The sequence below is a fragment of the Phyllopteryx taeniolatus genome, chromosome 10 (assembly GCF_024500385.1).
Source record: "Phyllopteryx taeniolatus isolate TA_2022b chromosome 10, UOR_Ptae_1.2, whole genome shotgun sequence".
NCBI lineage: Eukaryota > Metazoa > Chordata > Actinopteri > Syngnathiformes > Syngnathidae > Phyllopteryx > Phyllopteryx taeniolatus.
This window is the reverse complement of record NC_084511.1, coordinates 11,247,285-11,262,015: the sequence shown is the minus strand read 5'-3', so window position 1 is coordinate 11,262,015 and position 14,731 is coordinate 11,247,285. Positions and strand designations below refer to the sequence as shown.

The window sequence follows — 14,731 nt, the reverse complement described above, 5'->3', positions numbered from 1 at the left end:
ACGCAGCGATGCCATCAGCCAAATGATTGTTTTATCAGCATCATAGCGTTCCCTTTTATCGCTGCTTTATTTTTAAACTGTAAATTGTCACGGTCGGACAAAAGGGAACATGACAGAAAAGTCTTTACCCATAAATTGAACAGATTGGCGGTGACTCCTTTTACGGTTCAGTTTTGTTCGCATCTTATTAGTGCCTATTGCTCCATCTGCCTCTGCTTGCTTCAACTTAAGCGTTGCCGTTTGCCGCCACCGCCTTCATAGAGTGAGGTATCTGTGACATTCTGTCTTTTCTTTTTTCTCCTTGTTATCTTGTTACAAAATCTCCTGAGCTTGTCGGATGTTCACTGGCACCCTCACCCTCGCAAACCACCGCCCACCCCAACCTGTTCCACCCTTAAGTCCTCTCTATAGTCCCGCGATCGCGCGGACGACAGCGTCCGCATTCCATCATGTGATCGACACATTGAGCCGCGCGCCCCTTATGCGGCCCCTATGCGACACAAATTGTCGCCGCTCGCAGAATGCCGCGGAGATAATCCCTTGTGATTGGTCCGTTTTAGTCACATGCTGTGTTGACATACTCAGCTTTCCCCTACGTTCCATCAACCACCTACGCTGCCGCCTTCTGGATTGATTTTGCAATATAATTAAACGCATCATCTGGTCATCCAGGCGGCACGGTGACCGACTGGTTAGCACATCAGCCTCACAGGGTTCAAATGTTTGTTTATATGTGCCCAGCCATTGTCTGGCGACCAGTTCAAGGTGTACCCAGGTAGCTGGGATAGGCTCCAGCACGCCCGCAACTCTAGTGAGGATAAGCGGCACAGAAAATCGATGGTTAGTTTGATCTGGTCATCTAGGTCCATTCATTCTAGCAGGCACTGTTCCACAGTCGCCATTGTTGTTGCTTTGTTCCTTTTCTCGGTAAGTAAAAATAAACGGCTACTGGAACTGGCCACTGCGATTGGCTGGCAACCAGTTCAGGGTGTACCCCGCCTCCTGCCCGATGACAGCTGGGATAGGCTCCAGCACGCCCGCGACCCTAGTGAGAAGAAGCGGCTCAGAAAATGGATGGATGGATGGCTGGATGGAACTGGCCATAAAATGCAGAGGAAACTCCAACCCTTGGTCTCCTAGCCAACACCAACCGTAGTGACACACCCGACTCGGCGTAGAAGTGCAGCACACTTTCAAAACAGCGCGCGTGGGTTGCGCTCGAGTATAAAGGCAAACTGTGCCGCAGTGACCTCAGCGCGGTCGTGGCCCGCAGAAGTATAAAGAAACCTTTACTCTTTTCCGACTGTGCGTCCAGTGCTGCAAGGAAGGCAAATCAAATCTTAGAGGAGATTGCGTTTTCTTCTGATGGCAAAAGGCGAGTCCATTGTCCCCGGGACCCTGCTTTTATTGAACAGAAAGATGCAAAGGCTTAAAAAAAAAAGAAAAACAGGGAAGAGGAGGGCGTGATGCTTCTGTGTCCTGCAGGTCAACTCTTGCCTGTTTCCTCCCATCTTCAAGCCGCTCCCTCGACTCCCTTCCCTACTCATCGTGACACAGCGATCAGTCACATTCCTCCCTGCAGTCCTCCAGATGAAACAGAACAATAATTATGGGAATAGAGTGGCTCTGGCCGCCAAACCGGGGCCACTCGGATCACAACAACACATTGTCCAACCTGATTAAGGAGCCGTTTGCAGCCTCCTCCTCCTCCTCGGCTGCTCTCGGCTGCAACTTGACCCCTCGCAGCAAGACGTATCGATACGCCCTCCAATTTGAGGTCGGTCACCAACGTGGGAGGAGGCGATGTGTTTCTGTGCTTAGCCTTCGACGGAGTGAGTGTCTCATCAAGGTCGCTCCTTCTTGTTTCGAGAAGAAGGCAACGTCGGTCATTTCCTGTTAAATCCTATGATTAAACATGTTGCGAGTTCGCAACAAGCAGGATGTTTTCTATCCACCAAATTGATGACAGTGTTTATGGCAGATAATAACCATCTGTGTAATAGACTTTTTTCTCTTCCATTTTTGAAATTAGTGAGTGATTTGAATAGGATGAAGAATTGTTTGTTCAAGTTGTGCAACGTGAAGGTGCAGCTTGCTGCGGTCAGGGCAATTTCCACAATATGTGCTCAAGCTGGTCTTTTAAATGACATTTTGTCATGTTAGTCGTGCTTTGTATTTGTATTCGGCTATAACTGGCACGATTGCTTGTAAATTGCAATGCATTGCCATGTGATGATATCCACTATTAATAATTTGTCCATATATCACTTTTCTACTGCAGGAAATCAACTTGGACTGAGCTTGACTGACGAATCTTGAACTCTTGTGGGATTTGCTGAAGTCCCACGTTACATCACACATTATTGGTTTTTGTTTGATTTTTTGAGCCATACTTTCTCCTAAAATGTTAGCGGGAGTTCCACTGTAGATTTCCTTGTCACTTTTAAAGCAAGGTTAATTCTTTGATGCCAGCTGAACTGAGCGCTGGTGAGGAACACTAGTGTCGTGAGACACATTATCAACCTCCAGGGTTTTGCGCTTTTTGTGCACCTTTTGAGGTATACTTTTCTGGAAAAAACAATCAGGCGAGGTTTTGAGGCTGTGTGTGAGGGCCTGCATTGACTTGACTTCCTCATAGGGGTGTTTTTTTTTTTTGTCTTGGTTTTGTTATTATTTCAACTTAGCTTCAGTATCTGCACAGCTGCTTTCACACAGAAGTCATGGGGTCGACCCACAGTGTCTTATCACCGCCTTCTATCTCCACTCTGCCTCTGCTTTCATTCCGTGGAAAAAAAAACCTGCATCTGATCACACTTTGCATGAAGGGTCACATGCTGGCTTTTCACCTGGGTCTCCATAATTCTTTTGAGAAGCCTCCCTTTATTTAGTGGGAGTTGATTGATGCGGGGGGGGGGGGGTGTCATAGATCCTCACCAAATATAAACGCTGGGCGAAATATGAATGTGGTATGCCTTTGAACTTTACGCTGTAATGTGGGTCAGAGATCTATCGCATGCATATTCTGAAAAAGTCTTTTCATCTCTGATTGCGGCGTTAAGATTTCCCCCGGTACGCTTTTAATTTCATCTCCTTCTCTCGCTGTTATTTATTTCATTTTCTCCACATTAATGTTTAATCTTCTCAAATGTGTTCGAAGTGAAATGTTCGCATGAGGGCAGAGGAGGGAAACATTTTTTTGGAAGGAATTCTTCTTCCACCTCTTGCATGAAAGAATGGCCGTCCTGATGATGATTCCGTTTTAAATATGGTGTGCTGACCAGCAAGGGAGTGAATGAGGACAAGGGCTTGAAGAAGCTTGTGTTCACTGCGCCACTCAACTCCCAGTCAGCCTTAATGTGTTTGTGTGTGTATGAGCTTTAAAAGAATAGGGTTCAACTGTTTCAAAGCCGAGGATACTCTCCTACGTGTAAAATAACATTCCTTCTGAAAACCAATTCCTGCTAACATTATTATAGTTTCTTCTCCTATTAAACGTATCCGTCTCTCTGTTTCCCCCCTCCCGACCCATATCCCTGACTCACTCACCCCACCTCCCCATCCCGCTCTGTGTTACAGACGGAGAATTATTCAATTGACTCCAGTTACGTGAACAGCAGAGCCCACCTCATTAAAAGGTATGTTCATTAATATTTTTGTTCCAAGCACCTTGTTACCATTGTTATCTGTAATTGTTTTATCTAATGAGAGCACAGGAATCCTTGCAGCGGTTTGTATGAGTTTGTTTTGGAGTTGGGATAATAGCGATTGGAAGAGAATATGCAGAATAAAAAAAGGAAAGCCTCAAGATAAGTCATTAGGCTGATGAAAAAAGATGCATAGAAATGACTGAATTAGACATACTGGAGCTTACGATTCTCCATGTACCTGATAGGTATCAATTCCATACTTAAGCAAGACATGATGCAAAGCTGTTTTTTTAAGCAACAGAAAGTAACATTTGTACTCACCCTATAGTTGGGAGGAATAATACAAGAAATTGGACATAATGCATGAATAATAATAAGTAATAAGTAATCTTTTTTGCAAGCAAGCACTGATGCTAGTTCTAACACAACATGAGAGGGGTCCAGGCACGTCCACCATATCAATGACCCACCCAAAGTAGGAGATCCAGGTTCACTATGACAATTAAAGATATATTATTCTCCTTTATAGAATCTATATTTATCTGATATTAATCAACTGTGCTGTCAATGGTGTTTGTGGTGTTGTGAATGGTGATTCACTTTGGTGCATAATATAACAAGCCATAAAATCAGTGTCTTGAAATAAACTTGTAAAAATCCTATTTTAGTTTTTTCGCAAACTAGTATCCTTGGTTGCACTAAACAACGGAGAAGGCACCCAGGCAGGTCCAACAATTAAAGACCTTCCAGAGTAGGAGATCTGTGGTCGCCATGGAAGAGCTTTCTATTACCTCTTTTAGAATCTACTTTTGTCTTATGTGAATCATATGTCACGTAATATTTAAGCAAAATATGATAAAACATTTTCTTTTCTTTTTTTTAAAGCAGAGCAAGTAATACTTTCAATCATGTGCTTCCTCTTAAGTGGTGAAGTGAATTTTACTTGCGTTAATATAAGCCATACCATCAGGATCTTGAAATCATTACATTGAAATCTAGCGGCACGGTGTCCGACTGGTTAGAGCGTCAGCCTCACAGTTCTGAGGACCCGGGTTCAATCCCCGGCCCCGCCTGTGTGGGGTTTGCATGTTCTCCCCGTGCCTGCGTGGGTTTTCTCCGGGCACTCCGGTTTCCACCCACATCCCAAAAACATGCATTAATTGGAGACTCTAAATTGCCCATAGGCATGACTGTGAGTGCGAATGGTTGTTTGCTTCTATGTGCCCTGCGATTGGCTGGCAACCAGTTCAGGGTGTACCCCGCCTCCTGCCTGATGACAGCTGGGATAGGCTCCAGCACGCCCGCGACCCTAGTGAGGAGAAGCGGCTCAGAAAATGGATGGATGGATGGATGGATGAAATCTATTTCAAAAGGTAGAATTGGCAGTAGCACTAAAGCATTGTGCAGTTTCTTGAAGTCAACATCCTCATACAGAGATTTAGCAAGGTAGCACTAATGCTAGCTAGCATTTACACAAAGTGTCCAGGCAGGTCAACCATATGAAATACTGTCCAGAGTAGGAGATATAGATATGGCAATGAAAGAGATTTTATTCTACCGATTACAATCTGTATTTTTTTTAAAATAATTTCCTACTTAAAATTTTATCCAAAGCATATTTTTCAAATCAAAAGTAAAAGTATTTTTGCTATCACTGTAGTTGTGAAGTATAATAGTCATAGAATACTATGCATGATCAGGATCTTTTTAGCACTTGAGCACCGAACATTACAATGTCCAGCTAAATCTGAGAAATTAAAGACCCCTTGAGTGATAGAAAAGACATTCTAGTCTCTTCTACATTCTAGAAGTCAGTGGACCACCATCTTGAAAATGGAGCTGTTACTTGAAAGAAAAAAACATGACTTTTGCTTTTAAGTATAGGATTGAGAAAAGTGTTTTAAACAATGTAAAAAAAAAAAAAGTGCCTTATGTGCATTGTATCTATTAAATATTTTACTACTTGTGAATTACTACATATCACAGCAGAATATGTTCAATGACCTCATCATTGTACGTGTCAATATCGTATCGATGACATGAGTGCTAACTTTATACACATTTTGCAAATGAAAATATGATTATTGGAGGTGTCAGAATACATCAACTAGATACTTGCTGATGCTTTTCAAGGTTTCTGTTTGGCTAAATAACAGCTGGCCAGTGTTGTTTCATGTGGAAGTAGAATAGATATTTTGAAGCAGCCATGTACAGTATGTATAAACTCACAAAGTGGATATCCCATCCATCTATTTTCTATAGCATGTGACCTCATTAAGGTTACTGGTGAGCTGGGGTTTATCCCAGAGGTTGGTCACACCCTGGACTGATTGCCAGTCAATCAATCCAAGGGCACTTACAGACAAACAACCATTCACATTAATACCTAAGCACAATCAATAGTCTTCAATGAACCTAGCATGCATGAATGTGGGAGATAGCCAGAGTACCCAGAGAAAACCCACACAAGGACAGAGAGACTGTGCAGTCTCCTGAGATTCAGACAGCGAACGTCTTTGAACGTGAGGTACATGTGCTAACCACAAGTCCAATGTGCTGCCCCAAATGGCATTTCTATTTGTGAATGCAGTGTTAACAAGTTGGCATGGGGGTCAAAATAATTCCATCCGGCTGTGGAATATTTTTGCAAGGGGGCTCTTTTTGGTTCCACAATTGTCCTTTTGTTACCTGCAGCCTTTTCAACAATGGAGGCTTTCTTTTGTTTGCCCCCAGCTTCCCCCGTTCCCTCCCTTAAGTCCCATTATGACAATTTCCCCTCCAAAGATTTCCTGCATTTATGTAAACAAAGAGCATTGAAGTGCAGATTCCCACAAAGCAAGCCCCTCAGGAGCCAAGTGAGCCCCCCTGGTCCGGGACAGGTGCAATTACAGTGATAACATCAGAGGGTCAGCATTAGCCGCCGCTGCAGCCCCACAATGGCGAATGTTCAGCCAGCGTTTGAGAATGCAGCTACCTTGGAATGTCCTTCATTGCTACCTCACACACTCTCTCCCTTCCACTTGCTCCAAGAACACATGTTGATTTATTCCCCTGCTCTTTAGTGTTGTGTATAAATGGGAATTTGTTCCAGTGGGATGGCACTCAAATGAGGGGAAATCACACTGTTACTGTGCAGCTGTTGATTGTTTCCCTATCCCCCCACCCACCCTACTTTATTGACTATGAGCCCCCAGCGCAAGGCAGATGCTCCGTTTGCACGCCTCCAGCGTTTCCGACATCCATCGTCCTTCCCAGAATTTCTGTTTGCTGCAGTATTTGTTTGATTGAAGTCAGCGAGCACCTCCCTGTTTGTTCAAGAAACCCTTGAAGGCAGCACGTCCGTTCAAAATGTGTGTGTCTTTGCCCCCAAGGAGATTCATACAAGCTCTTTATATCAGGATTATTTCAAGTTGATTATTTCTCGAGGATTTATTCTGAAGCAAATGGCTTTTTATGTCCAGAATACATGGGAAATGGCGTCGTAAAAAAAGGGAGGGGAAGGTCACTTGAGAAAAAAATGCCCGAGAGAGAAAAATATGGACCCCTCCAAAGCGAACATGTGAGTGAAGGTGATGTGACAGTTAATCAACATCTTTCTCGGCCCTCTCTTGTGCAGCACGTCGACATTCAAGGACCTGGAGGGGAACAGTCTGAAGGACAGCGGCCACGAGGAGAGCGACCAGACCGACAGCGAACACGATGTCCAGCGAGGCCACTATGTTGACACGGCTGTCAATGACATGCTCAACATGACCGTACCTCCCAATGTTTGCCAGCTGCCGGATCAAGGTAAGACCACAAGACTACAACATAATGAGTAAACCATTTTTTTTTTTTACAGTTTAGTACTTTTGAAATCGGAATGGTAACTTCAAATCTTGCTTGTGTTCCCACCATTGGGTTTGATGTAAAATATTGGGACATCTTAGCAGTTGGACACAGTGCCCATGTATTTTGTCAATTTTCTCTTTTGTATTCATAATCACTCTTTAACCAAGAAAAAATGTAGTTTATCCAAATACTCAATTATTCAATAGAATTTTCAATAGGATACTTGAATTCTAAAATATTTGATAGCCGCAGCCCTACATTGAACTCCACTATTTTATTGTCATATTTTTTATTGTTTAATACAACTCAGTGGCACGGTGGATGACTGGTTAGAGCGTCTGCCTTCAATCCCCGGCTCCGCCTGTGTGATATTTACATGTTCTCCCCGTGCCTCGGTGGGTTTTCTCTGGGCACTCCGGTTTCCTCCCACATCCCAAAAACATGCATGGTAGGTTAATTGATGACTCTAAATTGCCCGTAGCGGTGAATGTGAGTGCGAATGGGTGTTTGTTTATATGTGCCCTGCGATTGGCTGGGAACCAGTTCAGGGTGTACCCCGCCTCCTGCCCAATGATAGCTGGGATAGGCTCCAGCACTCCCGCGACCGTTGTGAGGATAAGCGGCTCAGAAAATGGATGGATGGATGGATAATACAACTCTTGCTTTAGGCCCCTGTGGGATTTACTTACAAAATTAGCAAGTTGGTCCTCAAATGAAGTCATTGATTAGCAAAACTGCAAAATTTATTTTGACCCTTGTTGTTGTTGTTAGCCTGTTAACTGTAACACGCCTTCTGTGCGAATCACAATGACAGAATTTATAGGTTTACCTAATATTGCGGCCAAACATTGTAAGTGTGGTCATCCATTTGTTGTGCGGCACTTTGTGGAATGGTCAGGGCTCTTTTTTAGGCTCATCAGGCTGGCCTCCTCTGCTTTAGGTGATCCTGGGGGGCACATGATAATGAACTACTAATCTCCACTCTAACATCTTACTACTTAATTATATCAATAAGACACTGTTTAAATGGTTGCATATTGTTGCTTTCAATGTTGAATAAAGTGGTTTGGTCACCTGAACATGGACATTGGATATCCGTGGCGATGGATTGTTTTGCAACCATGCTCCTTGTGAAGCTACAAAGTACTGAATAAATATTTGGAATGCCCCAGCCAGAGCCCAGATTTGAAGGAAGTCTTACACATGAGACGCCCTGGCAGTCTAACAGATTTGGAGTCCTTTTTCCTAAAAATTGAACATCTTGAGGTTGGTTTAAGGTAAAATTCATGCATACTGTTGCTTTAAATATTGGATAAACACAAGTCATTTGTTGACAAGAACATGGCTATTGAAGGAATTACCATCATTGATTCAGAGCACCTGACTTATTTTGGTACCCACTATCTACACACCCAACTTTTGACAGTTGGAGAGGGAAATAAAACACTACACAGTACCGGTCTGACGCAACCTCAGACGACACACATTGATTGACAGCAGCTATGTTTGCGTTTGAAGGCTCGTTGAATCCCTATGAGCTGGCGTGGCAGCAATTAGGCTGACAAAGGTGGACTTTTACATATCTCCACGAGCCCTGATCCATTATTCAGAGGAATCATTTAGCCAGCGAGTTAATGTGGATGTTTCATATCTGACTGGATCATTTAAAAAGACATCCCGTTGTCTGGCAGCAGTCAGTGTAAGGGGTCGTGTTGGTGCTTAACTGCTGCCAATCACACTGGAGGAGGATGAAGACATCTGCAGATGTTGCCGTGCACCTGGGAGCTAATTCAGGCTTGCAGGAAAACACCGCAAGTGTCCGCTTTGGGGAAAACATTTAAGATGTTTCCGCTTTTTAACACAGCAATAAGGGTTTATCAATTGCTGTGTCTTCCCTCAGTGGTGTTATTTTAACTCAAACCCTAATAAGCACCTCACTTTTCTTCTCCCCCTTCGTCACGTACAAAATAATTTTTTAATGAGCGCGACAGAACAAAAATACGCTTTTATGTCAATGAATAATAAGGCTTCCTTAAAGTTGATGTAGCTGGGAGCAATTTTGGCTGAAGGTGTTGTCTAAGTGGGGAATATCAACATCAGGATACACACTTAATGACAGACATGCAAATGAACACCACCGCCGCCGCCCCCCCCCTGGCTGCTCGCCCGTCTTTTGTAACGACTTGGCCGAGTGTTTTGAATGTGCGGCGCATGTTTAACAGTGTCATTTCACAGTGTTGTCTGTCCTTTTAAGCAGAACAGAATAGCAAAGGAGCTGTTTTGAATTACAATCAGGTCATTGTTTTTGGGATGTTTTCCATATTACTCCCCAAAAAAACAAAATAGTTTGTCTTCGCTGTCACAAGAGAATTATGAGAAGTAAGATAATGACCGACCAAGGCTCCACACATATAGTCTAGTGTTGGGGACCCCTGTTTTTCATTATAGTCTTAGGCCAGCATTAGGTTAGTCATTTTAGTAATACTATAATGACTTTAAGCACACGTCGGCAGATCTTTGCTAGCCTATCGTTAAAGAAAGACTAAGTCACAATGGTCACTGATATAATTTGAAACTGACTGGCTCGAATTTACCAAAATGCATACTGACAAGCCACAAGCCTCCGGGAGAATTTCCTGTGGAGAAAACTGGATTTTGGGGGAGAAAGTCACATCAACTCTAGAGTAACTGAAACCATAATAATACCAACAAAGAAATAAACACTATACCTACTGTGAAACATGTTCCTGTACATGTTGCGAATGCTGCATTGCTACATGTGGCACAGAAGCAGGGTACGATGAAAATCTGAAGAATATCAAGGCATTCCGGAGCAAAAGGTGCTGCCCAGTGTCAGTCAGACAGATTGGTGTTAGGCACAGGTCACGGGTCCTACAACAGGATAAAGACCCAAAAGACGAGATGTGCTAAAACTCAAATATTTCGACTATTCTGAAGGTCCCAGGTCTAAATCCCATAGAACATATTGTTCTATGGGATCCAATCCAATTAGAGTCATCAAATCATCAAAGCTAGTAATGGAAAACTTGGAAACAGAACAGCCGAGGCAGGTTTGACCCCACTTTGAGTCCATTTAATTGACAAAGATTGGACAGTGTGCAGGTGTTATTGCATGTTGGGTGAAGGGAAGGGATTATCAGAAGACAAATAGTTCACTAAACACGCTTGTATGTCTACTGGGAGGCAAAGCTGCAGCACAGTACAATGACAGACAACGCTGAGGATTCATTCTCTCCATACTCACTTTGATTGTCGTGTTTTCTTGCGTTGAAGAGGGCCGGGAACCAAATAACCAGGAAGGTGCACGGGTTTAACTCCAGGGTTTTAACAGAGCAAATGTTTATCATTCCCAGTGCCAAGCAAAGGTGCTGTTTGCCCAGGAGACGTGACTTACCTTCACACAAAGACCCTCCACAGACTATAAATATGCAGGCTGTCTTTCACGAGAGTATCCCTTTGTGCTCAGCAAGCCCCCCCACTGCTCTCCATCACAATGGACAATCCTTCTTCTTTCTCCCTCACTTTTATTGTTCGTCACCACTGTTGCACCTTTTTTCATTTTTGGGTGGGTAAAATACTTTCAATCCAGGCAAACATCCGGACGAACAATGTAAAGGGAAGCAGTAGCTTGGACGAGAAGACAAAAGGATTAAAAATAAATACATTAAATAAATAAATAAATACATTTTTCCCCACCGCTTCTCCTCACTAGGGTCAGCTTCCTAGTCTCCTGAACAGTGTCAAAGTACCCTCGAGCAATCAAAAGATCCCTAACCTCCATTCTATCCACCCAAGCTCAGGTGTGTGGTCTGGTTGTTTGTGGGTTGTATTGCATGCACAAATAAAAAGAGAGGGAAGTGTATGCAATGTAAAAATACTTCAGAAATAGAGAAAGGATGCAAGAAATAATTGGGAAAAGGGTGCTAAATCATTAGAACACAAAAGAAATCAAATCAAGGAAGTGAATGTTTAATTGTGTAATATATACACACACACCCCTATATAGGGATGTGTGTTTGTGTGTGTGTGTGTGTGCGTGTGTGCATGTGTGTGTTTAATTATGTGTAAAATGCATTTCAGGACATATGATTAATAACAAAATTAATTAGGCAAAAAAAAAAAAACTTCACTACCTGTGCTCTGAGCATAAAAGATAGGAAACATGTCAACTGCATGTATAAAAGTCTATAAATATAAAAACTGCACAAATTAAAAACACTGTGTACTTTTTTATCATCAAAATAAAAAATATTTATTGTTTACACTTCGCCAATACAAACAAAATATGTTGTACTTCCTGATCTCATCCTTTCGAAACAAAATGATTTTCAAACTTAAAGTCCAACATCAGCTGTATTTGAAATCTTTATTTTATGTTGTCATTCTTTTTTGACGTTTTCAGTGTCCCACCAGCTAAAGAATCAGCATTCTAGATTGTCTTAATCGTTTGCTGAATCCCTGCCAAGATTCTTAAGAGGACCTCTTTTTGAAAACCTCACTCCAGCCAATTTGATTCTTGAAGTATGTACAGAACAAATCACATTCAATCTCTTAAAATATATACAGGAAGGGCTATCTCTAATATGACTGAAACCACAACCTCTCAATGTGGAATGTTTAAGAAATTATTTATTTTTCTACTGAATTGGAGGGATTTGCTTGAATGGAGCTTTAGCAGTGCCAAGCCGTGACTGTCATGATAGAAGCCAGCTAACAGACAGCTAAATTAGTTTTTTTTTGGTGGGGGGGGGGGGGGTCTTCCTTTGATTGTCAGCGCTCTCGCGTAATGCCTGGCGGATATGGATGAGCCGCTGTGTTTTTAGGGATTAACATCCATGTTTTGTCGAATTTCTTCATGTAGGAATAAAGTAGGGAGGGCGACGTTTGTTAGATTTTGTGGTTTTGCAGTTATTTCAAGTTCATTAGAGTGGGGGGGATTTTAAAAAAAATCAGTCCTTGTGGCTTTTTTACACACCGAGGAAATGCAAGTGTTCAATTAGCCCGACCAGGGAACAGGCTTCTTTTATTTTTGACATATTCCTCGCCAATCCCCCCCCCCCCCCCCCCCCCCCCACACACACACGCCCTTCCCCAGCCCCCACCCCCAGCTCCCTCACCTCTGGAGAATTTCTCTCATCTATGTGCTGGCTCCCTGTGGGGGTGTGCCTGAAGCGCGGTGCCCAGGAATGGTTGTCTCCACCGAGGGCCGCAGATTCCTCCATATTCCCATCTTCCATCAGCGGGATCCACTGGGTCTCACTGCTCCTAATTGAATCGAGCGTCTCCCCCTTCCTCTCTCATTGCAAACGTCTTTTTCTGTCTTCCCTTAAACTTTGTGCCACTCAAGCACTTCCCTTTTTTTCCCTGTTGAATTTGAAATGAAAAAAAAAGTAAAAGAAACTCGTATGTTTCTGCTGCAAAAACTTGCCCTAAATTCAACACGGGAACATTTCTAGTTTGCAGTTCTGTGATCTCCTAAGGAAAATGCTGACAGGTGTCAGAGTGTGCGAGGCGGTGGGGCTGTGCTGACAGCAGGGAGAGGAAGAGCAAGAGGAGGAAGAGGAGCAGGCAACGCGAGGCAGACAGAGATGGAGAGATGAGCAGAGAGTATAGTAAGCAGTCTTAGTGAGGGAAAATGGAAAAAAGGAGAGGAAACAATCTATCTGACAGGTAAGAGTGATTTTTTTCGGCGACTAAAACTTTGACAACATCGAATCAAGTGAGCAAACAACAAATCTTGTTTGATGGTATTTTTTTGATCACATCCACAATCCAGACTCCATACAGGGACCATCCATTTTGATTTGCTTAATCTAATGTGGGAGCCATGGAGGTGAAATGGCCGACAATGACAAAGAGCGGTAGGGAGGTGCAATACGAGTTAAGGGAGACGAAGTGCACCACAGAGCGCGAGTCCGATTGGAGGAAATATGAAGGGGAATGAATTGGAATTTCAAGCTGTGTCCATCTGTGCTCCAGTTTTCTCCATCGTAGAAAGAACAGACAAAAATAATTAGTGAAATTAAGATGACCACCATTTTAGAGGGCCGTCTTTTAATTCCACACTGCACCGTTAATCACCAAGCCGACAGAAAGTGCTCACACTTTTAAGTTTTGGTCGGTGCTGTTTCTCTTAAATCCTGCGGATGGCAGTAATGATACCTTTTTATCTGTTGTCAACTGTCAAGACAAATTGTGAAGAAGCCTGAATGCTGATGTTAAAAACAACGTGAACAACTTCTCATTTGTACATCAACTGTGTGACTGACGCAACAAATTCCAAATCATCATATGATCGCGCCGTAGCTGATTGTAATGACTAATAACACCCTATGTGACTTGAAATCAGCACCAATTGAAAAGTGAGTCAAACGACTGAAAACCGGGCTTGTAAAAGGCATAATCCGCACCTCCGACAAGGAGGAAATGTTTCCATCTGAGTGAGGATTAGGCAAAACATACTTCTCGGTCATCAAACCCATTTAATTTAGTTTTGGATTGTAGCCTGTGAAGGACATAAAAAAAATTCCAGGCATTTAGAGCTTTTTTTACTGATGTAATTGGTTATTGAATAATGCACAACATTTATGACAAATTTAGTCATACTCATTCTTGTTTATTTCTAAATATCTGAAATGTACTTTCACACTGCCGTTGCGGCTTTGCGCATTCAGATAAATACATTGGTGACGATTGCTTTCGATGCAAAAGCTTGTGGGCAGTGAGTCACGGGTGTTAAACTCTCCTCTGGAAGCATTTTGCCTCTGATACTACGTCGGAAGTTGGCAAATCCATCGACTTTAACTGCAGATCCCGCAAGTGTGTTGTGATGTGTTTGTACACCATTGCAAGTGCCTCTAAAACTATAACATTAGTGTCATCCGAATGCTAGCAGCATGAGGAGGTGTCTGGGCTGGTCCACTATGTATCTATGTATCCGTCTATCAATGTAAATAGTGTACTCCATCTCGTTATAGAAGAAAAGCTGACCAGCGTTTATTTTACCCTGTGGAAAAAAGGCTGCCATTTCTTTCTTTGTTTTTACACATCTGAATATGTTAAGCAAGCGTGTACGCTGCTTTCATGTTTATAAATAGCCGCGGTCTCTTGGTAGTAGTGTTTGTTTGCTATATTTGCATAAGTAAATCAACAAATTCTTTTAAAAAATCCCGCCCCGCCCTTCCTTTTCCTGTTAGTTCTTTACTTAAATCCAAGCGGGAATAAGTCGAGGG

At 42.8% G+C, this 14,731-nt stretch overlaps 1 protein-coding gene across 4 annotated transcripts in view; it reads left to right on the top strand.

The window, feature by feature from the left end:
* The window catches only part of pcdh19 (protocadherin 19), a 74,423-nt gene that overhangs the window by 37,248 nt on the left and 22,444 nt on the right, over nucleotides 1–14,731 (top strand). For all 4 annotated transcript variants that reach the window (XM_061787142.1, XM_061787140.1, XM_061787141.1 and 1 more), the window contains exons 3-4: nucleotides 3,577–3,635; nucleotides 7,264–7,436. In XM_061787142.1, the coding sequence (XP_061643126.1) occupies nucleotides 3,577–3,635; nucleotides 7,264–7,436 (232 nt within the window). The remainder of the gene's footprint in view (nucleotides 1–3,576; nucleotides 3,636–7,263; nucleotides 7,437–14,731) is intronic.